Here is a 27,223-nt window from a genome sequence, read left to right as displayed (position 1 = left end):
ATTTTGTTGCTCCTTTTCTAACTTTTGAGTTCAAAGTATGGTTCATTTATTTTCCATATTTCCTCATAAGTACAAGCAATGCTATAAATTTTTCCCTAAGACTGCTTTAGCTACATTCCCTAAGTAGATGAATTTTGCTTTCTTTGTTAAATTAATTTCTTAATAATTTATAATTTCAGTTTTGATTTCCTATCTAATCCAAAAATTAACTACAAGCACACACTTTCTTAAATTTCCAAGTAAGTTCTTTTGGCTACCTTCTTTTGTTAATAGCTAATTTATTGAATTTTGATCAGAGACTATGCCCTATATAATTTCTACATTTTAAATTTTGTGGAGATTCTCTTCATGAAATAACACATAACATGTCATAGGTGTTTGAAAACAATTGGTATGTTTTACATTGGGTACAGAGTTTTACATATGTCTATTGGGCCAAATGTGTTAATTGCATTATTAAAAATATCTATTTATTTAATTTTTGTTTACTTTACGTCTGTTTCTGAAACAGATGTGCTGCTGTATCCCAACAGCTGTGTTAACTGTGTGACTGCAAGTTTCTCAATTTCTCCATATTTTTCTTTTCCTTTTTGCTTTATGTGCATTTTGCTAAGGTGTTAGGAATATAAAAGTTCATGACTCATATTCTTGGCTTAACATAACTTTGATCTATATGAACTATTCTTCTTTGTCCTGTTTAATGTGATTCTTCCGGAATTCATTTTTCCTGATAATAACATTGTTACACCCTACTTTTCAACTGGCAGTTGCTTGCAATAACTTCTTGAATCTCTCATTGTCATTTGACCTTAAATGTGTCATAAATAGCAGCTGGATGAAGTTTTTCAACCACTTTTAATGGAAATCAAAGAGGTTGCCTTTTAATAGAAAAATATAACATTCACACTTTTTGTGATTACTGATAATTATGTACATTTTACTTCTTTATTATGATTTAATGTTTTTAATTTACTATATGATTTCTTGTTGCTCTATTATCCCTTTTCCTGCCTTTTGTCGGATTGAAAAATGCATGAAATTTCTATTCTTCTAGAAATTACCCATAAAACATTTCACTCTTATTACATACCAATATGATTCAGATATAACTACAATTTTTACTGATTTCTTTATATACCTATATTTCTTATATCTCATGTCTTTCTCTTCTTTAGGTTTGTGATTTTTCTGGAGTGTGTCATCAATATCATCTGTGAGAGTACATTTTCTGAGTTCTTGACTGTTTTGAAAATGCCTTTATTTTGCCTTCCTTCTTGCATATTATTTTGCCTAACTATAGAATTTCAGATTCAAAAATCTCAGAATTTTAAAGCTATCCCATGATCTTCAAGAATCCAGTGGTGCCAGTGTTTAAGCACGCAGTTTCCTCTGTCAGTTGATTTCCAACTATTTTTTTCCTTCACAAGAGGAAATGTCTGATCCATTGATGGTACATCCTTATTGTCCAGTGCTGGATTTATTCTTCCCCAAAATATATCTTTTCTGACATTTTTAGGGGCTTTTTCATGGTAAAGATGCTGAGTTTGCCATCTTGAGCCAATTACTATTCTCTTCTCTTTAGAGATAGTGTAACCCTTGATTATCATTGTTACTTTTAATGAGCTATCATTCAAGTTCCCACTGTAGGTATGTAGGTTTCTGGCGACATGATTTTACTTTTAGCCTACGCAAATATTCATAATAATGTGTTTTGCTTTGACAGAATTCCACTATTTTCAATGATAAATAAAAGAATTAAATCCTTCCTACCCTATGTTTCAAGCATTTCATTTATATCACGAATTGCTAATATAACAATTAAGCACTCATGATAATAAGTTCTGTGAGGCATTTGGGTATATTTATCTAATTTCTGTCTCTCAGAGGATTTGAGAGCTTTTGAGTAGGAACCACTACAAGATTTGGAATCAGAAGCCCTGGATCCAAGTCTCAGCACTTACCACAAGTTGTGTGAGCCTGAACAAGAGTCTTAATCCCCTTAGCCTCAACTTCCTTCTACATAAAATTAAGATAATAATAACATCTACTTTATTTACCTTTATTCAATGAAACAATATGTATAAAAACAGTCTGGTTTGGACATTTTTAGCCAGGATGGCTGTATGTTTAGAAAACACCATCAGAGTCTTAAGGATCAAGAGTTGAAACATACGTCTAGTACAGGGAACAATGCTTGTTTCCGTTTGGGAGCCGTGACACTGCCAGGTCAACCATCACACGTCCTCAGTTCTGATTGGAGCCAAATTTATCTCTTAAACTGAAATATAGAAAAGGCTGTGATTTATATTTGGTAAAAGACAATTCATTTCCAGGACAACAATCTACAGGTCACTTGGCCTTTCCGCTTCACATATAGTTCCCATTAAGCTAAAAATCCAGAATATCAGTCATCATAAACAGGGAAAAGGTAGAGGAGACTCCAAGAAAATACTTCCCCACAGCTATCAAATACTGTGAATAAAATAAAACCTATAGTGGCAAAAGCTATACAGCATTTTACTACTTCAAAAGGGCTTTACATAAATTATTTCATTTGACTTTCCTAGCAAGTAGGTTTGGCAAATATTCTTTTTTTTTTTTTTTTTATCATTTAAAGATGAAATTGAGGTTCAGAGAGATGATGTTGCATCCCTGAAGCCATATACCTGGCAGGCAGAGCCAGCCCTTCGGCCTTTGCTTACTAACATTGACCTGCTCTGACAGAAGCTCTCACCATGGACCTTCATCACCAACTCTCCAAACTAGCTGATATCCTTCTTCTGTAGAGCATCACCCACCCCGCATGCTGCTGCCTGGTTGGGCCCTTGTACCACTGTTGTCTCCACAACGTGAAACGCATGCTTACCAGGAGTCAGTTATGTTTGCTCCCAAATCTGTTTATGCTGGTTTACATGTTAATTACCTAATTCAAATATAATGAAAATGATTAAATGAGTCCAAAAAGAAAGACGGTTGTCCTGTCTGGGATAAATAAATTGACTACTTTGAAAAAACCAGATAAAAGTGAATTGCTCAAGAAAATTATGGTCAAGTAAGGTGCAAATGAGACAAATATTGGCTGGGAATAGTCATAAAAATCTAGATGGATTTTGCACTGATTGCTTAAAAAATCTAAGTTCTTATTTTACTTTAAATAAACAAAAATAAGACACTGAAACCAATGATTACAGGTAGAATTTATGACACCAGAGAACTCCAATTAGTAAGCCAATGATCAAAAAAAAGGCCTTAGCCCAACATCAAAAGATTATCAAATTACATATTTTAATAAAATATAAAACATAATTGCCTATCATTGTCAGGAATCTTTGTATAAACTGACTTTCTGGGTTAGTTACCCTACTAACAGCCCAATAACACCTCATAAAAGGGTATCTACTGTACTAGAGGATCCAGATTCCTCCGCACAAATCATAAGCTCCCCAGAATCCGTGGGTCTTGGTTGGTGGAGAGAGAATCGTCTCCAAGAATTTGCTTTGCCACAACTTAAATCAAAATAGAATGTAAAACACTGTTGCTGTTTGGTATTGTTGGTATTGGAGACTCCAGCACAGAAAGGTCTCTAGTCTGAGATGGGCAGTGGGATGAGGGAGGCAGTTAAATCCCTCTGCAGGGTAAACTACCAGAAAATCTTAATCTTCCCCTAGTGAACGGTTCTGTTGTTCAAAAAACAGGGCCAGGAGGAGGGTCCAGCAACATGGCAGCAGGAGAGGCCTCAGGAGAAAGAGGCAATGATGCCAAACAGTGAACTTGAAGGTGATCCCGTTTGTGTAATGCTGTAGCCTCTTCTGTTATCGCCAGTTTTTCCATGAAAGTGCTACACACTATAACCCTGTGTTAGTAATGTTTTGGGGAGTAAGGGAGGAGGAAGGATGGTTATCTTTGGGCCAAAGAATCCAACCAGAGTAAGAATTTAAGGTAGGAGACGACCAGGAGAACATCAGCCTCTTGGGAACCCTTGGAAATCGTAGGTAGGGCACAGGACAGCCCAGAGTTACATGAGATGAGATTTGAATCAGTTTATTAAAAAAAGGAAAGAAGGAAAAGGTAATCCCAGAAGACACAGTACTTGGATATATCTATGGGTTTATGAAAATTATGAAGAACAGACTTTCCCTGTTTGGCAAAAGGCAAATTGGGACAGAGCCTACAAAAACATGTTTATTGTGTCTACCTTGGAATTAAAGCAAAGTTTCCAAATTTCGTTCTGCAAAGCCTTAACTGTGCTCAAGTGTTTATTTGTAAAAATATAATGGTAAAAGGAAGAGTTTAGAAGTCTGTGGACATGTGACTTTAAAGAGAATATCCCCTTCAGTTAGTTATTTTTTTATTCCAGAGCTTAGAAAATTGAGTTTCATAATTATTACTCAGTATAAATCTGTGATATGTTAATATTGAAATTCCACTGAAGAAAAACATGCAAAATGCCTGTGTATTTGGGTTCCTTTGATTATGTGCTTTGATTTTTCATAACTTTATTTAAATATTTTCTCCCTTCCTTTCTTCTCTGCCTCATTCCAGAATGTTTGTAAGTATACTTACAAAGACAGGGAGAAGGGAAAACTGGAAATACTTATAAACAGGTTTATATGATTAAAAAGAAAACAGCCTCCCTGGAGTAACACAACTATTCTTACTTCTAAACCCAGTTAGGCATTTCTCTGAGGATTCTTATAAATAGATATTGTGATACAAAAACCACATCCTTAACAACATTCTACAAGATAGACAACGATGTGTCATTTGTGCTGTTTCCTTCCCTGTCTCTCAGCACGTCCTGATAACATCACCCTGCAACACAATTCAGCAAGACCAGTTCTCAAGAGGGTGAGAGGCGGCAGGAGCTAACTGAAATAAAATACGCACTCTCAGTTTCTCTGCTGACCTGACTGGACCCAGGGCTGGACTCTGAAATATCTAGAGCAAGACCCTCTATACCATTTCAATCAAACTATGGACAAATATTGGACAGCAACGAACACATTGCTGGGAAAATGAACACTGTGGGTACAAATGCCTAACTTTAAAGTGGATAGTGACTTAATCCAGGAAGGCCCCTGCTGCCAGGGATTGGTCTTTTAGTTGCTAGTTCATGCAGTGGCCTGAGATATCCAAAAGAAGGAGCCAGGCGTTGGGGAGGTTGGGCAGTAGCTATTTGCCAACCAGCATGAACATATTTTAGCAATTTAACAACTTGTATGGATACAGTGATGTACACCAGCTGGATGTCAACCCTTTAACATTTACAACCAAATTACAAAAAGCCAAAGAATGTTTATTTGATTTAAGACTTTTTAAACTTGAGTTTCAGGAACTCTACTTCCAGTTTCATGGTGAGACTCCAAGTGCGTTGTTTACAAGGCTTCAGTAAACAATGCTACATTTGATCAACTCTTCTCTTTAAAAATCTGTAGAACACTGTCATCATTGTTTATTGCAAAGATGTGATGAGCGCAAGACAGTTAGTGGGCATCTGCCCTGCCACATGGCCTCCAAAGTTCGAGGAGACACAAAGTACTGCCAGTTTGTTTCTAGTGTGTCCTCCTACAACCCTCATTGAGCTGGCTCAACTCTCCTGGGTCATGGTTAGGATAGAAAGTATAATCCAAGCCATAGACAACTCCAACACCGGCCATTAGGAAAGTGCATGCCCAGCTTCTCAGAGTCCTGGGGTTTCCATTCGGGCAGCAGTGCTCTCAGACTAGGGGTAGGTTCAGCTCCATTTAATTGAAAACCCAAAACAGCACAGTTTAAACATGTGAGGTTTCTACTGTCACATAACAAGTCCAGAGACAAGCACTCCATGGCCCCAGGCTCCCTCTATCATTCTGCCTCATCAGCTACAGTATATCTGTATGACAAGGTCACCTCATCGTCCAGGATGGCTGTTGGACTTCCAGCATCATGCCTGCATTCCAGGCAACAGCGAGGAAGGAGAAAGAAGAGCAAAATGGGCACTTTTCCAAACTGAGTCAGCTTCCTTTAAGTGATCTTTTGGAAAACCCACTCAATACTTCCACCTACGTCTCATTGGCCACATCTAGCAAGGAAAGTTGTGAAACGTAGTATACAGTCTTTTAGCTGGGCATATTGCAAACTAGAATAAAACTGGGATGCTGTTTTACTAAGAAAGAAGGGGAGAATAGATATCAGGTAGCAACTAGCAATCTCTGCCACAAATTCCAGTGAACAGAACAGCAAAACAATGAGAATGGCAACTACATGATTTACGATGTGCGCCACACTAACCCAAGTCAGAAGATGAACCAAAAACTCTGCAGCACCAGACGTTCTCTCAAGCCAAAAGTTTTAACTTTGGAATACAATTTAATTTTTTAATACAAAACACAAATTCTTTCCTTCAAGACTTCACCATTGACTTGGCAATAACTCTTCTCAAAATGTAGGTGGAACAGTCTAGGTCACATTTGGCTCCACCTCGTTTGAATATTTTCTTAATTTGTTGGGTGGTGTTTTTCATCATAATTCCACAACATAAGGAGGGAGTCCCACTGCCTGGGCAATCAGAAGCGAAGTATCTACAGATCAGCCTTGAATGATCTTTTCCTAAAGATAAGCTGTAAATGTAGACTTTTTTCTTAAGTGAAGACAGAAATGGGAATTTTCTTATGAAATGTGACAGCTAATTACCTTTTTAAAAACAATGGGTGGGCCTCTATTTGACCAAGACCTAAACTCCACTCCGGTCAGTGTCCATTGTGTCCTGGCTTTCCTCACTTTTGTTGTCACATGGATGCAATTCTTTCCACAGAACACCCTGCCTGCCCTGTCTCCCTGTTCTTTCTCCCTTTGCTTTTTTTTCTTTTCCTTTCCTTCCTTCCTTCCTTTCATGTATCTATCTGTCTATCTTTACCAAAGGTAACTAATTTTCCTTCTACTGACCTTGATACCCTTTCCTCTTCTTACAGATTCCTTTTGTGAAATCCCCCTCTGATCAATACTTCCCTCTCAACATCTATTTTTAATATCCAACTATAGATTCTTTTTCAAAGTCCGCCTTACATTTTCAAATCCATCTCATTTCTTCCTCCCACCCCTTGACTCTTAGGAAGCTCTGAGCTCAAGAAAATGCATGCAAGCATCTATAATGCCTTTTCTAAATCTATAGCAAGAGGCTAAAAACCAAATGCCACCAGCAGTTAGTCACGCAAGTGGTATTCCAGGCAACTGATAACAGCAATGGCAGTGGACACAGCCTCCACGTTAAAGAGATAATAGGAAATAGCAGGTATTGTGACAAATTCAAGAACCCATCCCTCTTCCAAAGTAGAGCAAATGCTACCAGCTTTTCTGACTTTTTTAAAGATAAGCTAGAAACTCACATTTTTTTTCTTAGGAGAATAAATAAATCTAAATTTTCATATGAAATATGACAGCAAATTCACCTTTTTAAAAATAGTGGGTGGGCCTATATTTGCAACCTTTGACCTACAGCACATATTGAATGACTCCTAATTGATTCAACATACGTATCTTGTCACAACACCTGGAAGAATGCTAAGCACATTGTAGTCCTGCTTCTCTGGTTGAAAACATACAAATATACAGAAAAGAATTTGTTACAGGGAATCAACGCATACAAATATACAGAAAAGAATTTGTTACAGGGAATTGGCTTATGCAATTATGAGGGCTGGTTAAGCAGCTTCTGTAAGGCGGTATCTCTGATGCGGAGTCCACGGGGAAGGATGTCCGTAAGGGAAAGTCAGGATGAGAAGATCCAAGCAAGCAGGAACCCTATGAGCATGAAATGGAAACCTGTGAGGATGGACTGAAACCTATGTCCTTTCTTGTTGCTTCTGAACTTGGTGCAAGAGTATCCTGCAGAAGCTGAGGTTCTTTTTCATGGAGCTAAAAACACAGACCTGGCTCATGAGTAAGAAAAACAGGAGAATCAGGGAAGGCAGAGTAGTTGCAAGCCCAGATATTACTTTATTCCATTGAGGTGAGTCAGCTACAAAAGTGCTTCTTTCTTTCTACCTCCCAAATCTCACAAGAATAGCCCTTTGGTTCCACCCAGTATGGAGTTAGGTGTATCAGTTTGGGTCCTTGGAGAAACAGACATCAAGAGAGGATTAGATGTGCAAGAGATTCATTGGGGGTAACACCTGTGAAGGAAAGAGGATGAAGCAGAAGAGGTTACCCTGTGAAGGAGGGAGGAAAGAAGAACTGACTAAAAAGAGTCTTAGACTTTAGCACAGCTCTAAGAAAGTTCAGCCAGGCCAACGGAGTCTTGAGGAAAACCCCCCACTGAAGGAGTCCCACGTCTCTCAAGAACGGGCTTGCATTAGGATCCTTGTTAGACTCAGTCATCTGCTGAGAGCAGCCAGCCGGTTGGAAGCGCAGGCTCAGCAGGATGCAATGCTGAATTCAGAGTACAGCAGCTGGGGCCATTGGTCAATTATGCCTACTGAAGCAGGAAATCTGAGATGTATTATCATATGCCCCGCCTCAGTGGGCAACCTTTGGACAGAGGAGGACCCAGGGTTCTAACCAGAGAACACGTCTTCATGACTAGCAGATATGAGAAACAGCTGCATAAAACTCAGCATTGTCTCCAGGGTAGGCAAACCGCTAGGGATGCTGCCCACTACATCACAGTGTCCCCTTTATGAGGACCCAGGAAAAACATCTCCTGTGGCTCAGGGCCAGGCAAAGTCATTCCTCCTGCCCAACTGGTATGTTTTCACCCTATAGACATGTGGATTTTCTAGCTAATTTTCTCTTTGCCTTAACCATTAGGAAGTTAAGAACCAGATTTGGGTCTACCTCTAGCTTTGGGAGCTTTTAATTTTCAATTATTCTACTTGAAATTTACCTTCCCTGATTCCTTTAGTCAATACTACTGTTCTCTGCAAGTGATCTAAACTCCTTTCTGAAATAAGGCAGGAAATAATCACCTTAAGCTAGGTTGGTACCATTTAGAACTAAAAATACCAGGTTTTAAATGCTTTAGGTTATTTCTCTTATGATAACTTTAGATATAGGTCAAATTCTTTCACTCCAAACCAGCGCTATCTAATGGAAATAGTATGTGAGTCAAATGTAATTTTAAATTTCTTTAGTAGCCACATGTAAAAAAGTAAAAAGAAATCGAGACAATTTAAGTCTTTGAAAGGCCAGTGTATACTTTATACTTCTGCATGTCTCAATTTGGACCAGCTACATTGCAAGTGCTCAATGGCCCCATGTGGCTAGTGGTTCCTATGTTGGACAGTGTAGGTCTAAACCCAAAGGCTATGAATGACCAGAAAGTCAGAAGACTTTTAAATATCATAATCACAATTGGATCTAACATATTTGGCTTTGATTGAAGACTTCTGAGCCCCTGGGGGTTCCTGACGCAAACATTAGGTCTAAGAAAGGATCACTTCTCCTGACGGGTAATGACCGTGAAAACCCCAAGATTTTTGGATTTTTTTTTTTTAACTTCTCTATGCTTATTTTTTTCTTCACTGAACCACCCTTGGTTCCTTCTGAGAAACAATGTAATATAAAATGGTTATGGACATCTAGTAAGAAAGAAAGAAAACAGAAATAGAGATGTGTTGTGTTTATTCTGTACTTCATCTGGAATAGTATCAAAAATTACTTTAAAGCATGCTTATAAAGGTATAAGACCAAAAAAGGGGAATCATTGTAGCTGTAATCAACAAATGAACAACAAAAAGATTTTTGACTCTCCTTGTTTATGAACCAGCTCTAAAACTTTACACCTTCGTTTGGATAAGAAAAGTGTTACTCATTTAAATCAGGACTAGAAGACCAAAAATCTAGTTAGATTCCTGAGAGTTAAGAATTTGATTTTTTTAGGCAAATTATTGAACCTATGAAAGCTTCCATTTTTACATGTTAAACAGAGTAATAACTACATCATAGAATGGTTATGAAGATTAATAATATTGTCTGTAAACCTTACATCAGGCAAGAAGCTCTCAATAAATGGTACCTATCATCATCATTAATCACAAAAGATGATTAAATCCAGGTATTCTTAACCTGGGATCTGCAGATCCTTGGTCCATGGATTAAACTGCAGGGTGGGGGTAATCCCTAAAACTGGATGGGGAAAACAGATTACAGCTAAATTTCCACTAACCTCTAAGCAAAATTTAGCATCTCCTCCAGCATGAATGCTGGCAATATCACCGTAGTCTTGGGACCTGTCACTGTGCACCATTAGAAGCCACGGATATTTTCATATTACATTTCTGATGTTACAGACAACTCAAAATATCATGTATCGCCTTTCTGAAATTATGGTAATTAGTAGATCTGCTGCTAGATCTTGTTAATTAATGCATTAGTAAAGAAGCAATACTGTGTTAGCAATATACTGTTTCTAATTTCAATATGATTGGTTTCTTTCGTAATCTTACGTTTTAGTTTATTTACTTAAAGTATTCTGAGAAGGTCCATAGGCTTCACAAGACTGCCTTGACACTGAAAAAAAGGTTAAGAATCCCTAAATTTTAGTCTAGCTCTTTGCTTCCAGAAAGCCAACCAAGTTTGACAATTAAGCAACTGCCTGGGTGAGCCCATTCCCAAAGTCTCAGGTTTGTTTTTCTGTGTGTGTAGCTTGAGAGAAAGATTACAGTTGTGATACCTGACTATCAATTAACCTACTTGCTGAGCTCATCTTCTACGTATAACTGACGCCCATCCTGTTCAAAGTTCTGTGTTCAGGTTGACAGGCTGGTTTTCTGGTATTACCTGGCCCTACTGGATGCCAGGCCCCTGGGGAAGCTGGGCAGTGGTTCTGAAGCATGGTCCTAGATGAGCGGCATCTGCATCTCCTGGCAGCTTGTTAGATTTGCAAATTCTGGGGTCAGAGCCCAGACCTCCTGAAAAGGAAACTCCGGGGTCTGTCAATCTGTGTTTTATGAAGTCCTCCGGGAGATGCACGCTGGAGCTTTAGAACCACCGCGCTTGGGAATCGGAGGGGGGCCCCACCCTGGGCCGGAGGCGCCCACCTCTAGCGTTCGTGGTGACTAACACGGCTCCTGCAACGGACGAGGGTTGGGGAGGAGTGCAATATCGATGCAGGAAGTGCTGAGGCGCGGCCGACGAGTCGAAAGCCGGGGCTAAGGGGCTTGTTTTGCTCCTGCACCCCGATTTGACTTACATTACCCCGAGCCTGGAGGGTGACTAATGGAGATTATCCCCCCAGCACCGACTCCTCGGTGCCGCCACTGTACGGCGAGAGAAGAGAAGTCAAGGAACAGCGAGCGAGGACACCGAGCCGGCAGCTCCAGACCCGCGAGCTCTGACCGGATAAATCCCAGCCCCCTGGACCCTTCCCGGCCCTGGGGCCGGCGCTGAAGGGCGCACTGCCTGCTGGGATTTGCGGTCGCGGAAGCCTGCCGGGCCCTGGCTTTCCAGGCTCCGTCGCCTCGGGCAAAACTACAAGTCCCAGGTTGCCTGGCGCGGGAGGGTCACGTGGGAGGGGCGGCGGGCGCGGCTAAATAGCCTCCGTCGGCCATTTTGTGGGAGAAGCCGCAGCGCCGCCTCTTCTCTCGCGTCTTCGCATCCGTCGCCGCCGCCTCTTCCTCCGCCTCCTCCTTCGCCTCTTCCTGCCTCCTCCCGGCTTCCGCCGCCGCCGCCGCCGCTCCAGCGCATCCCAGCCCCCGGGTGCACCGTTTCCTTATTTATTTCCGTTTTCTCGCCGCTACAGCCTCCTGACTCTGATCCGGGCGGGCCCCGCAGGAATTTTACCCCCTCTCCGGCCTCACACTAGTATCGCATGTCCACTATCCAGAACCTCCAATCTTTCGGTAAGACCCGATCGCCACCGCCCCTCCCTTCCCCCGCGCGCCTCCCGGCCGGCTGGCCACCCGCCGCGACCACCGCCCCCGAGGGCCCCCTTCTGCCCTCCCCGCACCCCGAGTGGGGCTTTGTCTCGGCGCCCGGAAAATGGCGACTGGCCCCCCGGCGACCCTCTCCCCGAGGACGGCCGCAGACCCTGCCGCCCTGCCCGGACCTTGACCCGGCCCCTGCCTCGCTTCTGCCCTTTGACACCTCTGCTCCGCTGCTCCCGGACCTGCCCCGCTGCTCGGAGGGCGCCGCCGGGCCGGGGGGCTCGGGGCTCGGGGCTCGGCGTCCATTAAAGGCGGAGCTGTTTTGGAGCAGCTCGTGGGGGCATTTAGTAAAAGAAGCGGGTCCAGGCCTCCGATCTGTCACAGGGCAGGCGTCCAGTCTTCTCTTCTGGCGTAGTAATTCATGAAATTACGCCTCTTGATAGATGGGGGTAGATATTACTTTACTTTTTGCAAAGCACAATTACGGTTCAATGATTGGGGTGGGCATGTTTGAATGTTTCTGTTGTCAGAATGTAATCGAGATGACGCACGTTTTTACAGTGGCTATAAAATTAAGGTTCTAAAATGTTTCATTAGAAAACTGTGTTCGACGATAACAGTATCTACTTGTCACCACGTTTGTCTGTTCAAATATCAATGGACATCCCTGTTTAAATTTCTCTTGTGAGAGTACCTTGGAGGTTTTATGAATACCCCACCCCCATCCCCACCCGCAGAAAAAGCATAGGCACTAGAACCTTCTTAGCTGACTGTCTAGATTGTATCTTACTTTATATCTGCAAATTATTTACTAAAAGGTGTTTTTCTGCTTTGAAATTTTTTGTATCCCTTTGCAGACCCCTTTGCTGATGCAACTAAGGGTGACGACTTACTCCCGGCAGGGACTGAGGATTACATTCATATAAGAATCCAGCAACGGAACGGCAGAAAGACGCTGACTACTGTTCAGGGCATTGCAGATGATTATGACAAAAAGAAACTTGTGAAAGCTTTCAAAAAGGTAAAGGTGTTAGGAAGAAGAGATTAAAATATAGTTACTGATGCACGCCTCGGAATAGGATTGTGGCTTACACCTTTACTTGACTTTATCAGTGTGGGTGACACCGATTGGACCCAAGAAAGCTGCATTCATTCTCTTAACACCCAGATATTTATGTCTGGTCTCTCATCTTAGAATAGGGTTTACTTTCCTTTCAAGCAAAGTAAAAGTGAAATATTTAGTATTTGATGTTCCAGGTAAAATCGTTTCCTTTATAGGACCTGCTGATTCATGTTTAAGTTAATCTGGGAGTGTTGGGCATCACAAGAGCCAAAACCTGTTTCTTAAATGTAATCAAGCCTACTGAAATCGTTAATTTTAGTCTTAGGGTGAAAGTAAAGCCTCACTGTATTTGACTCAGCTATGTTGAACATTTATATACTTCTCCAGAAATTTGCCTGTAATGGTACTGTGATTGAACATCCCGAATACGGAGAGGTTATTCAGCTTCAAGGTGACCAAAGGAAAAACATTTGCCAGTTTCTCTTGGAGGTGAGTGATTGGGTGCTTTATGTATAACCTTGAGATTGCTCCTAAAATTGTATTTGAGGGCACCGTGAATTATTTCCTGCTTAGTAAAAAATCATCTGAATGAAGTATTTTAGTTAGTGAAATACAGAGTTGGTACTTATTAACTAGGCAGTAGGACCTTTATCAGGTTTTTACCATTAGAATGACCTGATCATTCCTGTATCTACACAGTGTTTTCTGATAAGACATGGTATTCAAATATGTGTTGAATTGTTTGTTATTAACAGTTAATGCCACAAATAATAGTGTTGCAACAAGTTATTAACAAGGACTCTTTTTAGTGACTACTCCATGTTTTCTTAGGCATGACTTTATATAGTCCTTAGAGTGATTTTGCTAAATAAAATTTTATTTTGCAGGTTGGCATTGTCAAGGAGGAACAGCTTAAGGTTCATGGATTCTAAAATGAACCTAAATACGTGGAGAATTTCTTGAATAATTTTGTTCTCTAAACCCAGTCTGGCTGCCTTGTGAGATGATTCTCTGCAGTAAATGGACTTTTCATTTATTTAATCATTCAAACTTCCATTCACATCTGCATGATTCCAGAAAACATGGGGTATGTAGGCTAGTAACACATAAGAAAATTGCGGTAAGATGGTAACACAGCCCCGTATTCATCTTAACATGTTTCCAATGGAAAATATTTTGTTTTGAGTGTTTATTTGTTACTGTTCAGTTTATTACTTTTCACTTGATTAAATGTTTTTTGTTGTATTAAACCATGTATGTTGCAGCTTAACAATAAAAAAAAATACGAATCCTTTTGTGAGCAGTTAGGTTCCCAGATCTAAGCAAGTAAGATACACATATGTTTTGTCTTTCATAATTGGAGTTCTCATTCAGCAAGTATTCTTTCTAATTAGCTTCAGCTGCTGTTAAACCCAAAGCTCAAGGAGAACTTTCTTACCTGTAGCTTGTGTTCTTCATTTACTGACTTAAAAATAAGCATACAAACAGGAGTGTAAACTCAAGCAGAGCCGAGAATTTGTCAGAATGTATGTTAAATTTTTTTAAAAGAATGGCATATAGTTTGACCCTGAGTGTTAGCACATAGAATTCCTTTATAGATTTTTATTGGTTATGTTACTGGGCTGCCAACTTAAGTCTGTCCTTAAGTGCCAGATAATACTGTAGGCTTCTGACGTAAAATTTAGTTACAGACACTGCCCTGCAAGTGTGCATGAGTAGGTGGTATCGCTGTCTTACAGAAAAAACATTGGGGTTCAGGTTAACTTCACTAGAATGCCAGGAAGTGACAGAGTTAGGATGCCAGCCCAGGGCTTCCAGCCAGAAAAGCCATGTTCTTTCGCTACATCATGGTTTGGTGTGTGTGTGCCACTAAAGGAAGTGAGAGCCACAAGTGATAATGCATGGGGGTTGGGAGTGGTATGAGAAATAGTATGATTTACAGTTCTTAATTATGAGAATTCTGCAGTTTGAGTTCCAGACTTCTACTTTTTACTGAGTAGTAATTATTTGCTCAGTTATACCAGCCATGTCATTAAAACCATTTAGCCAAGACAAATGCACCTGCAAGTGCACACTTTTTAGGATAATGATGGTGTGAGACACCTCTCTCACTTGGGTCATTACATTCTGTACCAGCTGAACCCTTGCCCCTATCTTGATAGTGCTTTTGGAACAACAAAATCAGCCCCCGCAGAGTTTACCTCTGAAAGACACCTAAGTAACAGGTTTTGTTTTCTCATCCCGTCCTACCTCCAAGAAAGAATGAGACTATTAAGAAGTGAGTACACCAGAATATAGTGCCAATGTTGTTAAGGTCATTTCTGAAAAACATCAATATAATTGACCAAGAAGATGCAGAGGTTTGGGAGAGTTTTCCAACTTCCTGGGACACCCTTACTTTTCTTCCTGTAACATTTTGTCATGATTCCACCTCTAGTTGAAAGGTGCCATGGCAGTAGTTTATGAAAATGCTAAAGCAGAAGCTGACTTGAACGTATGCATTCAAGTGTTGCCTTGTCATTTACTGAGAGCCAAGCTAATGCCCAGAAAAGAATTGTCTATTAAGAGAGACTGACTGAACAAAGAAGGTAGACAAGGGAAGCTTCGTAGATGGGAAGACAAAGCCCCTCATCTTGGCACCCACAGATAAGCTCTCAGTCATTGCATCATGTGTCAGGCCACTCCCAGTGGATGGGATCAAAAGCCTTGACTTCTTGCTGGATTTTGTGAGGAGCAACTTAAGTCTGTGAGCCCTAGACACCTGATTGGACTTGTCACCTGTAGGTCAGGTTCCATCCTTTAATAAGAACAGATCATGTACCCTTTCCTTCCTTCTTGTCTTTGAGCAATGCAATGGAAATAAAGGACATAATTAAGAATCTCTACAGATTTCTGCAGTTTTACTGAGACTAGCCAAAGGATAAAGTTGGAATATCACCCTCGTGGGAAAGCTGTCTGGGAACTTCAGAGGTATCTGAGAGCATTGGGGCAGGGCTAACTGCTCAGCTCTTGTCTGCTTCAGGGGCAAAAAGGGACTAGGTGGCATTGTGTAACTGAGGCGGGAAAACAGACTGTCTTTAAAATGCAACAAAAGTAACTAGCCAAACTCTCCCATGTGGGAAGATTTTGATTTATAGGTTCATTAGTGGTTTGTACTTGCAGGGTGCAAAATGAAAAATGTTAAGTAGAGGACAAATAGATTTTTCCCTGAACCTCTTGACTTGGCAGAGGTCCTGGTGAAGCCATTAGGAAATTGACCTTTGGTAGAGGCACTGTTTGGAGTAAAGTGCTGCTAGTAATGATGTCCTCTGCCCTTCAATCTTGGCTGCCCTGAGGCACAGGAAAGCCTGGGGAAGCAGTCTGCTCTACCTGCTTAGGAACTTGAGTAATAGTGGCTGCCCTCTGAACCATCGGAGAAAGGCGGCAGCTCTCATCATATGGAAGAACACTTCTAGTCTCAGTTGGGATGGCAGTTAACCAAAATAGCTTGAGAAATACAGAATGGTAACAGACTTGTGTGTGCCACCTGTCACCAGCTGGGCTGCAGCTAAAGAAGTGGATAATTACAGCACAGGAAAAATCAGCCTCATTAGATTGCCCGCACAGACCGGTTCCATTGGGCCTATGAGGATTCCCTGTACCAAGCCAGGATTCCTTGTGGGAAGGAAACCAGGGAGGCCTGGCCCTGTTGTAACAAACCAAGGGAATCCTCATTTGCAGTGGACTGCAACCAGCTACCCTCGCTTGACAGGCAGATGACAGCCAGGCAACACTGCTCGTCTAGGATCAAGGGGGCAAGTGAATCAGGTAGAATTTAGCAGGAGCAAAGCCGTGTAAGGGACCTTCAATACTGACTGCTTCTTTCCTGTGGCTATGCAGGCGTTTAACTCCCTTTTAATCTGGATAACAGAAGCTTGGATAAAGAAAAGTCATAAATAGGAGGAATGGCTGTATTTCTTCACTCCTGGAAAAGCATTCAGAGTAGAATTAGTGTCTGTACAGGAGGGAATGCCAAACTGTCCTTGGCTGTTCCTAATCCAAGCATTGTGGTAAATGACAGACCTGTAGGGATTCTCTGACCTACAGAGAGAACTGAAATGACAAATTAAACTCAGTATTGGCTGTGAGGGTGCCAGTGTGGGTCAGGTGGCTCACCAATTAGTTCATCAGTCTGATTTGAACCCAGCAGGAGCAGCAATAGATTTGCCATGGTGAACTGAGGGCACTGTCTGAATCGTGGTGGTGCCTTCATCTCAAACTAGTGAACAACCTACGGACTTGTTTTCATGGAAAAAGCAATTAGAGAGATGCGCCATGCATTCAATGCACAAGAGAGGACTAAAGTTCAAAGCCAGAATCCCCTACTGGGCATCTAAGTGATCTGACCCCCAAGCTGGGTTTCAGCTGCAGCCTCTGCTCTAGCATGGGGGTTATGAAGGGCCTCTGGGCCTACAGAATGGTCTTAGAAGGAGGCTAGCTGTAACCCTTGGGTTTGTCTCTGTGTTCTCCACTGATTCTTATCAGGACCCCAGACCCCACCTCCTGAGTCCATTGGGCAAGGAACAACGCACAGACTGGAAAGTGGAGATGGAATCAGAAAGTACTTCAATCCATGTCAACTGTGACAGATTCTGTGGGGAAGACGTCAAGATTTGGGCAGAGATAATCCCTTAAAGTAGAAAAAAGGCCCATCCACTCTGGTCACAAACGTCCACTCGGCATGCTTCATTGCCATTGACTTGTTAATAACTCAGGAAACATTACCCCGATATTCAGATGAGACTATGGAGCCCACTAACAACCTACTTGGTAGACCAAGACTGTTGAACTGAAACATCATACGGCATCCAAGGAGTGATGAACTGTTAAATAAGCATTTGAAGGGGTGGGGGGGAAGGATGATTAGGGTGAGTATGTAGTCCTTTCACACCCCCTTGTGGCCACTTAAAAAACTTGATAGCTCCTGGCAGTTCACTTTAAATTACAGGAGGTTTCAGTTGTTGCAGGCATCATTAAAGCACCAGCTGACAGATTTAATTTTGTCATCCCTCAAATGTTAGGCAGAAATTGACGTAGCCAATCCTTTAGCATTGCAATCCGTAAAAACCTATTGCAATTTGCTTTTACCTGGGAGAGACAAGAAAATGCTTTCATGGTCTGGCCCTGGGGATGTATAAAGCCAGCTTACCTAGTATCTCCCACAATGTTATTAGAAGGAATTTAATTCAAATGTAAACAGAGACATCTGTTTATGGCCTCCAGAGAATGGATGATTAAGCTAGAGAACAATCAAGGCTACTTCTAAATTGTCACCTTTTGAGGAACTTAATCTGGAGTTTTACACACACACATACACGCAACCTAAAGATATAGTGCTCTCAACTTAAACCTCTGTCTTAGACAATACACAGGTTAGTGTGCCTTTTTTTCTGCTGGAGGCACACCCATTTAGAAGGTCACTTGTCTGGGAAAAGTAGTGACTGGATTCCTTACAAGCCCCTAAGTCCACCATACATGATACCATTCCATTAGGCCTGAAGAAACCAGAATAGGACTCATTTGGAAGACCAGTCGTTAGTGATGGACTCACTTAGAGAGCCTCTGGCAGATCTCACCTTCACAAGTAGGGGAGGCCTCATGGGAGCTCAGTGGGAACCTGGGAACTTAGAAATTTGATTCTACATGTCAGCATTATGAGATGGGTGCCTGACCAGGGAATCCCCCCGGAGACGTATTGGGAGGTATTACTTCAGAAAATTTACTCTAACAACAGATCCTTTGACCCTTTCCACGTTTACCAAGCATTGTCCCTCATTTTCTTGCATCCCTGGCAGTAAAAGTAAAAATGGCTAACCTCTTTTCAACATTTGTAACCTAGGGCTATGAGTGCTGTTCATGTATCAGCATGTAATTCTCACAGACTCCATGAGCCAGCAGACTCTGGGGCCTACCATCATAATTACCTTCTTGCAAATGCCCTCATCTCCTTGGATTCTCTCTCCTTCCTTTGTACTCATTTGTCAAGACTCAACCTTTGTTAAACTCAACTGCTTACTCCATATCTGCACAGAACAGCTGACGGTGGATAGAGGAAGACAATGGTTTTCTCTCTTTCCCTTTGCCCCCATCCTCCTTGCACAGCTGAAGGCTTTGCCTCATGCATCATTGAGATGCTTGAAGCTCCCTCATGTTCCCACCTCCAAATCTTCCCATCTTGGGCAATGGCGCATACTCTGTCTTCTTTCCTGTTTGTGATGGATGAAGTGTACTTGCTCCTGTCAAAACCAACCCCTCCGTTTGTGTCCTGGGTACCAACCCTTCTTCTCCATGAATTACCACTATAATTACCCTCTTTTTTCTGAATCATCAATTTCTTCCTCTCAATTGGATTATTTTAATCAGATAGAATATCTCCCATATTTCAAATAGAAGGAAAGAAAACCTCTTTTGATCTCATATTCCCTTCAGCTGACTAAGCAGCCTGGTTGGCAACCATTTGGATATAACAGGCATCTCAAAATTAACATGACTGAAATAGAAAGATTGACTCTATCTTCCACCCCAGTCTCTTTTCCCAGTCTGCGTCATCTAAGTAGATGGGACCACCATCCACAAAATACCCAAAGCCCAAAACTTAATCATCTTTGAATCTTACCTTTACTGCCTGTACCCCCATGCAATCTAATCAATTCTTATTGTTTCTATTTGCAAACTATATCTACGTCAATCCTCCCCACACTCTGCATCTCTGGACCAGTCCAGCTTAGTTCAAGCCACTGTTGTCTTTCACCTGGACTGTTGCAATAGCCCCTGGACTGGTCGTCTTGTATCCATTGACCACTCAGAAGCCTAGGATTCTTTATAAAATCCAGATGAGATTATGTCAGTTCTCTTCACAAAATCTTCTAAAGGCTTCTCACTGCACTTAATATTAATTCCAGACGTATTACAGTGGCTTACAGGATCCCAATGGTGTGTTTCCTGCCTACCTTCTGTTCTTGTTATCTACCGCTCAACTCTTCACTACACTTCCAGTCACACCGGTCTCCTACCTTAGTGCATTTGCGCTCCGTGTTACTTTGCCTGGGATGCTCTGCCCACTCTCCATCTCCCCTTCTTTTTTTTAAAGATTGGCACCTGCGCTAACATCTGCTGCCAATCTTTCTCCTCCTCCTTCTCCTCATTCTCCCCCTCCCCCTTCTCCTCCTCCCCCTCCTCCTTCTCCCCCCAAAAGCCCCCCAGAACATAGTTGTATACTCTAGTCATGAGTGCCTCTGGCTCTGCTACGTGGAATGCCACCCCAGCATGGCTTGATGAGCAGTGCCATGTCAGCACCCAGGATCCAAACCAGTGAAATCCCAGGTCACCGAAGCAGAGCACATGGACCCAAGCACTTGGCCACGGGGCCAGCCCCTCCATCTCCCTTTTTGTCCTTCAATTTTAGCTCAAACATCAAGGAGGCCATCCGTAACTACCAAGTCTAAATAAGCTCCCACCACCATTGCTGACAAAGCAGCCTGTATTTTGTTTTCTTCGTAATACTTATATTTATCCAAAAATACCTTATCCATTATTTGTTTTTGCCGGTTTACTTTCCATCTCCCCACCACTAACATGTAAGGTATGCAAGAGACGCTTGTAAGAGATGCTGTCAGTGCCTCCCCCATATCTCCTTGGCACTCACCATTCCTGTGCATGTTCACCGGATGCTCCAACTGCAAGCATCTGTGACCTTTGCTTGAGGACTTTTTCTGGCCACAGGAGCACACTGGGCCGACACAGAGCAGGGTGGAAGCACCAGGGGATTACCACCTACCCCCCACCCTCTGCCCGATCAGCCCTCAACCAAGGACTGATGGGAATTGGTGTATAAGTATCCTAGACCCCTTACTCTCAGGTGAGAAAACTTGGAAGCATGTTCTGTACTGGCTTCTAGACTTCCCCGGTAAGCTTGGACCTCGGTTACCCATAATGGTCAATAAAGTGCCCTTTATTTGCTTCCTTCCATTTCCTGTCTCATTTCCCCATGCCTATACCAGTGCTTTCTGAGATCACCTTCCAAATAAGCTACTTGCACTTACATCCTTATCACAGCCTTCTGGGGAACCCAACTAAGGACACCTCTCTCTCTTTTACCCCCAGTGCTTAGAACGGGGTCTCGAACACCATACATGCTCAATAAATACTTGTTGAACAAATGACAATTTCCCTTCCTCTGACCTTCACTCAACCTTTGGGAAATTCTCATCTAAGTATCGCATGATGTAGCTGTGGATCGTTCTCAATTTTGAAGGCATTTGGAGCCTGTGCATCCCTGAAATGAGAAGCGGCTAAGATTTTTGTCATAGGGTTGTTTGAACACAATTATTCCTGGCAAACCATCTCCTTACCCCTTCTCTCTTTCATGCTATCTCCCCTGGAGTGGGGGAAGAGGAGAGGAACTTAGTTCCAGGAGGAAGAAAGCTGACAGAATGCCTGGCAGAGGCACGTTCTACCTGGGCCTTGGAAAGACCTGGATTCTAGGCCCCCTTGCCATTTGCCAACATTATCCTAGTGCCCTCGCCTGCCCGGATGCTGGATGAGACTTAGTTATCTTCTTATCACAATCCTTCTACATTGCAATGGATGTCCATTGGGGAAAACATTCGATTATTTAGTTGAAGGTATTGGGAAATTTAGCTAAATGAAGAAAATGTTGGGTCCTTACTTCACATCATAAACAGTGGTGAGTTCCAGATGAGTTAAAGACCTAATTGCGAAAGGTGAAAATATAAAGGTAATCAAAGAAATCGAGTAGGATATGTTGTGACTTTGAGATGGAAAAGGAGAGTATTTTTGTTGTAGTAGAATATACATAAGATAAAATTTGCCATCTTAACCATTTTTAAGTGCACAGTTCGGTGGCATTAGCACTTCACATCATTGTGCAGCCATCACCACCACCCATCCACAGAACTCTGAATCTTGCAAAACTGAAACTCTGTACCCATTCAACAATAACTCCCAATTCCTCCCTCCCCTCACTCCTGGCAACCACCATTTTACTTTCTATCTCCGTGAATCTAACTGTTCTAGGTACCCCATGTGAGCAGAATCAGTATTTTTCCTTTTGTGGTTGACTTATTTTACTTGGCATAACATCCTCAAGGTTCATCCGTGTTATAGCATGTGTCACAATTTCTTTCCTTTTTAAAGCTGAGTAATAAATATTCCGTGGTATTTATATTAAACATTTTGTTTATCCATTCACCCATTGGTGGACACTTGGCTTGCTTCCACCTTCTGCCTGTTGTGAACAATGCTGCCCTGAGTATGGGGGAAAAGGAATTTTTTAACAGAACCCCAAAACACAAACTATAAGGGGACAAACTGATGATCTGGACTCCATTAAAATGAAAGATTTCTTGGTGATGGATGTTAACTAGACTTATGGTGGAGATTTTTTTGCAATATGTACAAATATCAAATCATTATGTTGTACACCTGAAACTAATATGTTATATGTCAATTATATCTAGAACAATTTTTTAATTTAAAGACTTCTATTAAAAACACACTAGACAAAGTTAACAGACAATAAGAGAAGATATTACAATGCATAAAACCTATAAAAGGTTTAGAACTAGTTTCTAGAATATAAAAGGAACTCTTGCAAGTCAGCAAGAAAAGCCTTTTCTACTTGAGGATGACTTTTTCCCCATAATGTTTATTACAGGGTTTTCTCCTCCTTTTCCCTAAATGTTCAATAGCCTCCACCTTTAAAAATTAATTGATTTGGTAAAATTTTTAAATTTCTGTTTTGCAAAAGCCAAACAAAACAAAATCTAAAACAATGAACAAAGTTTAAGGACAAAAACAAACTAGAAAGGGATTGTTATCAACATATATCAAAGGGTTATTATCCTTTTTTTGCAAATCAATTTTTGAAAAATATGTACATATCATCTCTTTCAAAAAAAGAAAATATCCTTTAGCTACACTTGGAGGCAAGACAATTTCACGTTTTGGGCTATTAGAACTGCAGATCATTAAATGAAAGAGTAAACATTTTTTAAAAGAAAGATTAAACTTTTTAATTATTATCTCTGTAATGTTTGATTTTTGCAGATCTTTTGGAAACATCAGAAAATCTAGAAAAGCACAAAGAAAAAGTAAATGTCTGTTATTCCGCCATTCAGGGAAACCACTATTATCATTTTAGTGCATAGCCTGATCACTTTTATTCTTGGTATAATTATTTTTATGATGAAAGTAGGATTAGTCTGTCCATCGTCTTCCATAAACCATTTCGTGGATTTTTCTCTCTCATGAACAATTTCCCATGTCGTTAATTATTCTTCCTCCAGTGGTGGCAGCCCCTGCTCCCTAGGACCTTGCCTCCAGACTCAGGTGTGGAAATTCAGGGTGTTTCCATTGCATTTTGTGGAAACCAAACTTTGGAGCCAGGCAGACTTGGGTTTGAGTCCCAGGTGTCCCTCAGAAGTGTGGGACCCACTACAAGTCACTGAGCTTCTCAGGGCTCAATTGCGCATACTAGTCCCTCTCTCCCAGGGCAGGGTGAGAAGCTAAAGGAGCTCATTCATGTGAGGTGCAAAGTCAGCCGCCCTTCCATCTCCCCTGCCTTCCTTCTGAGTGTCATTGGTTGAGGCTGGGAGAGCAGGTTCATAAACATGGTTAGGAAGGGCCAAAGTGGGCATTGTTTTGGCCGGGGCCTGCCTGACAGGAGCCCTCACTCTCAAGGGGGAGTCGGGGGAAGCATCAGGGAAGGCAGAACAGAAGGAGTTCAATAGAAGTCAGAAAAGCCGTCATGAAAGGTTGAGCCCCTCGGGACTGGCAGGAACGGGGAGAAGGAGGGCTCCCATCAGGAGAGAGGGTGAGGGCAGCCTGGAGCCTGCCAGGTTTTTCCCAGCCCCTTTTGCAGCAGCAAACAGGAGTTGGCCACATTCTCTGGGCCAGGCAGTGAGCTAGATCATGCAGTGAATGTGACTGGGTCCTTGTCCCTGCATCCCAAACACGCGGTCTGGCTGGGCTGGAAGATTAGTGGAAGAGGCAAGCTTCTTTGAAAGGTTTTCAACTATCACACTAAAGAGTGTGAATGTATCCATTTTTTTGCAGCCTTAGGCAGGGCCTGGCAGCTTAGGCTCCAGGAACCCTTCTGTGCAAATCCTTCAATGGGCTCATCCTTGATCAGGCAGATATTGGATTTGAGTGACTTGGAGAATTGCTCAGGAATGGAATCAGTGACAAATAGGCTCAGAAAAGAGGGAGAAACACGTTGAGTCCCAAAGAAACATTGTGGAAAGGTCTAGGATTCCTCCCCAGCCCTCTGATTCCTACCCTACAGAAGCTTCTTTCACTCCCCAAGCCACCAAGCCTCACAGAAGAGTGCCAGGCTGATCATGGTCCTTTGGACCCGCATTCATCCAGGCCTGTATGACGTTGTCTTTTGTCAACAATTTTATTGAGATATAATTCACATACTATAAAATTTGACAATTGAAGTGTAGAATCCAGTGGAGTCTTAGTACATTCATAAAGTTGTGCAACCATCACCACAATCAATTTTAGAACATTTCATTACCCCTCAAAGAAACCCCCTACCCATTGGCCGTCATTCCCCATTTGTAGTTTTCCTTTGGAGTATGTAGTTTTGGATCTTACATTTAAGTCTTTGGTTTATTTTTAGTTAACTTTTGTGTATTGGTGTAAAGTAGGGTTCTAAACTCATTCTTTTACACGTGAATATCCAGTTGTTTCAGCACTATTTGTTGAAAAGCTTACTCTTTCCCCCACTGGATGGTCTTGGCACCCTTGTCAAAAATCAATTGCCATGAACAAGAGTTTATTTCTGGACTCTCAATTCTATTGCATTGATCTATGTATCTATCCTTATGCCAAAACCACACTGTCTTAATTACTATAGCTTTGTAGCAAGTTTTGAAACCAGGAAGTGTGAGTCCTCCAACTTTGATCTTCTTTTTCTACATTATTTTGGCTATTCAGAGTCCCTTAAATTTCAACTAGTTATGAGCTGTCACTTTGCCTCCCATGTGGGTGGCTCGGTCCTGTGCACAGGTCTCTCTCAGGGACCTTGTGGGGAGAGCTTGATTCTGGGGTGACTGAATGCCCTAACTGTCTCCCTGGCTCATAGCATCCCAATCTCAAATTCATAATGAAGGGTAGCAGAATATGCCACCCTAAAACATGCTACCTTGGCTTAAGGGTTATTTCCAGCTAAAGGCAACTGAACAGAAGCAGATGCAAGAAAAGCTCTCTGCCCTCCTCCTATTTGCCTAAAAGCAGGACATAAATTTGTACAAGTGTCCCCATCCCTTCTCTACCAGGAAGGACAGAAGTTAAGTTAATCACAGGAGACAATTCTAGACCCTTATCAGCCTGGAGACAGGCCCAGGAGAATCTACGTAACAAACCTTACTAACTAGCCCCTTTGCTTATTGGTTTCCACATATAAAATTTGCCTTCCCACAATTTGCTGCCCCTAGAGCTCACAGTCCTCTCCCTTTCTCTTGTCACTTCTCTGCAAAATTATTGTTCTTTGCTAAGATGCTACATGGGCCCAAGTTCCAACCATCCCTTGGAGTTACTCATCACCGAGCCCTTCAAAGCTGTATGCGAGATGCACGTGTTAACAAACTTCAGTTTGTTGTTCTCTCGTTAATCTGTCTTCTGTCACAGGAAGATCGATTACAGGTCCCCAGTGGAAACCCTAGGAGAGTAGAAGAAAAAGTTGTTTTCCTCCCCTGCCATATCAATACCTTAAACAACGTAACCCAGCACTGTCACTCACCCTGGCTTCTGAAATCCCAACCTGAGCCAGAAGCCTCGGCCCCAAGTGCCTGAGGGCAGAGCAGCTCCAGGATAAACCTGAGTAAGCTGTCTGTGTGTCACAGAGATTCTCACAATGACTGGTTTTCCCTCTGCCAGGAGAAAGAGAGAATTTATTTTATTTATTTATTTTTTAAAGATTTTATTTTTTCCTTTTTCTCCCCAAAGCCCCCTGGTACATAGTTGTGTATTCTTCGTTGTGGGTTCTTCTAGTTGTGGCATGTGGGACGCTGCCTCAGCATGGTTTGATGAGCAGTGCCATGTCCGCGCCCAGGATTCGAACCAACGAAACACTGGGCCACCTGCAGCGGAGCTCGCGAACTTAACCACTCGGCTACGGGGCCAGCCCCAAGAGAGAATTTATTTTGAAAGCATTTTCTTTAGCTTGTTTTCCTTGCTAGCAGTCTCTAAATCTAAGTTCCTGTATAACAATTTAATGCAGGGGTTGGCAAATTTTTTCTGTAAGTAATAATAGTGAATATTTTAGGCTTGCAGGCTATATGATCTGTGCGTCCACTCTAACTCTGCCATTGAAGCAGGAAAGCTGCCTGAGACTATAGTCACAGATAGGGAGTGGCTGTGTGCCAATAAAACTTCCTTTATGGTCACTGAAATTTCAATTTCATGTACTTTCGCATGTCACAAAATACTACTCTTCTTTTGATTTTATCCTCAACCATTTAAAAATGGAAAAACCATGCTTTCTTAACTTTCTGGAGGAAAAAGTGACAGACTGCATTTGGCCAGAGGTCCATAGTTTGCTAATCCCAATTTACGTGACACAGGAATCATGACACTTAAAGAAATCACACACTGAACCAAGAGACTTTGGTCAGCAGCTCATTCTGATTAAAATGGCATTTGCAGAACCACAGTTCTCCCTAAGGTGCAGCAGGTTTTTACCTGAAGACCCTAAAAGTAAAAAGCCACAGCCTTGGGCCCGGCCTGGTGGTGCAGCAGTTAAGTTCGCATGTCCGCTTCTTGGCGACCCGGGGTTTGCCGGTTCAGATCCCGGGTGTGGACGTGCAAAAGCCATGCTGTGGTAAGCGTCCCACATATAAAGTAGAGGAAGGTGGGCACGGATGTTAGCTCAGGGACAGGCTTTCTCAGCAAAAAGAGGAGGACTGGCAGTAGTTAGCTCAGGGCTAATCTTCCTCAAAAAAAAAAAATTTAAAAAGTCACAGCCATTGTAACAATGGATGAAAGCCTGTTTAAAGAGACGTTTCCAAAACCAGTAGGAGAGGGAGACTGGGTTAGAAGCCACTTGGCCCCCAAGGCCTTGGGGACCTCCCCTCGAGCAGTCAGGGCCCTATTAGCACCTACGTCACTCACGGATTCACCCAGAGTGACAAAGCACATCCCCACTCAATTTGGAGAGGGAGAGGAAAAATAAACAGCATTTGGAGCTGCCTTTTTGTCAAAGGCCTAGATTCTATCCTGGCTCTCCTGTCAGCTTGCTCTGTGACCAGACGAG

At 42.1% G+C, this 27,223-nt stretch overlaps 1 protein-coding gene and 1 long non-coding RNA gene across 3 annotated transcripts; one reads left to right on the top strand and one right to left on the bottom strand.

Annotated features, from left to right (window-relative positions):
- Positions 1–2,026: 2,026 nt before the first annotated feature.
- LOC123279364 (uncharacterized) lies at positions 2,027–11,325 on the bottom strand. Of its 2 annotated transcripts, none has more exons than XR_011496316.1 (3): positions 11,016–11,325; positions 10,756–10,886; positions 2,027–2,278 (listed from the first exon to the last, which is right to left on the bottom strand). It is a non-coding gene; the product is annotated as an uncharacterized lncRNA (long non-coding RNA). The 2 variants fall into 2 exon arrangements; XR_011496317.1 differs by lacking the exon at positions 2,027–2,278 and adding an exon at positions 6,345–7,779.
- A 182-nt stretch (positions 11,326–11,507) lies between these two features.
- On the top strand, positions 11,508–14,206 carry EIF1B (eukaryotic translation initiation factor 1B). Its single transcript, XM_014859648.3, has 4 exons — positions 11,508–11,816; positions 12,698–12,861; positions 13,291–13,392; positions 13,791–14,206. Exons 1-4 carry the CDS (start codon positions 11,786–11,788, stop codon positions 13,833–13,835), a joined length of 342 nt encoding a protein of 113 aa, XP_014715134.1. The 5' UTR covers positions 11,508–11,785; the 3' UTR covers positions 13,836–14,206.
- Positions 14,207–27,223: the final 13,017 nt, after the last annotated feature.

This window comes from Equus asinus, chromosome 21, assembly GCF_041296235.1.
Source record: "Equus asinus isolate D_3611 breed Donkey chromosome 21, EquAss-T2T_v2, whole genome shotgun sequence".
NCBI lineage: Eukaryota > Metazoa > Chordata > Mammalia > Perissodactyla > Equidae > Equus > Equus asinus.
Note: the sequence above shows the minus strand (reverse complement) of the source record. Positions and strands in the feature narration are given on the sequence as shown.

What these genes read in the sequence shown, in the direction of transcription:
- EIF1B (XM_014859648.3), top strand. Translation starts at nt 11,786, where the DNA reads ATGTCCACTATCCAGAACCTCCAATCTTTCG. An exon ending in CCAGAACCTCCAATCTTTCG is followed by an intron (nt 11,817 to 12,697) that starts GTAAGACCCGAT and finishes ATCCCTTTGCAG; the next exon opens with ACCCCTTTGCTGATGCAACT. An exon ending in TTGTGAAAGCTTTCAAAAAG is followed by an intron (nt 12,862 to 13,290) that starts GTAAAGGTGTTA and finishes ATACTTCTCCAG; the next exon opens with AAATTTGCCTGTAATGGTAC.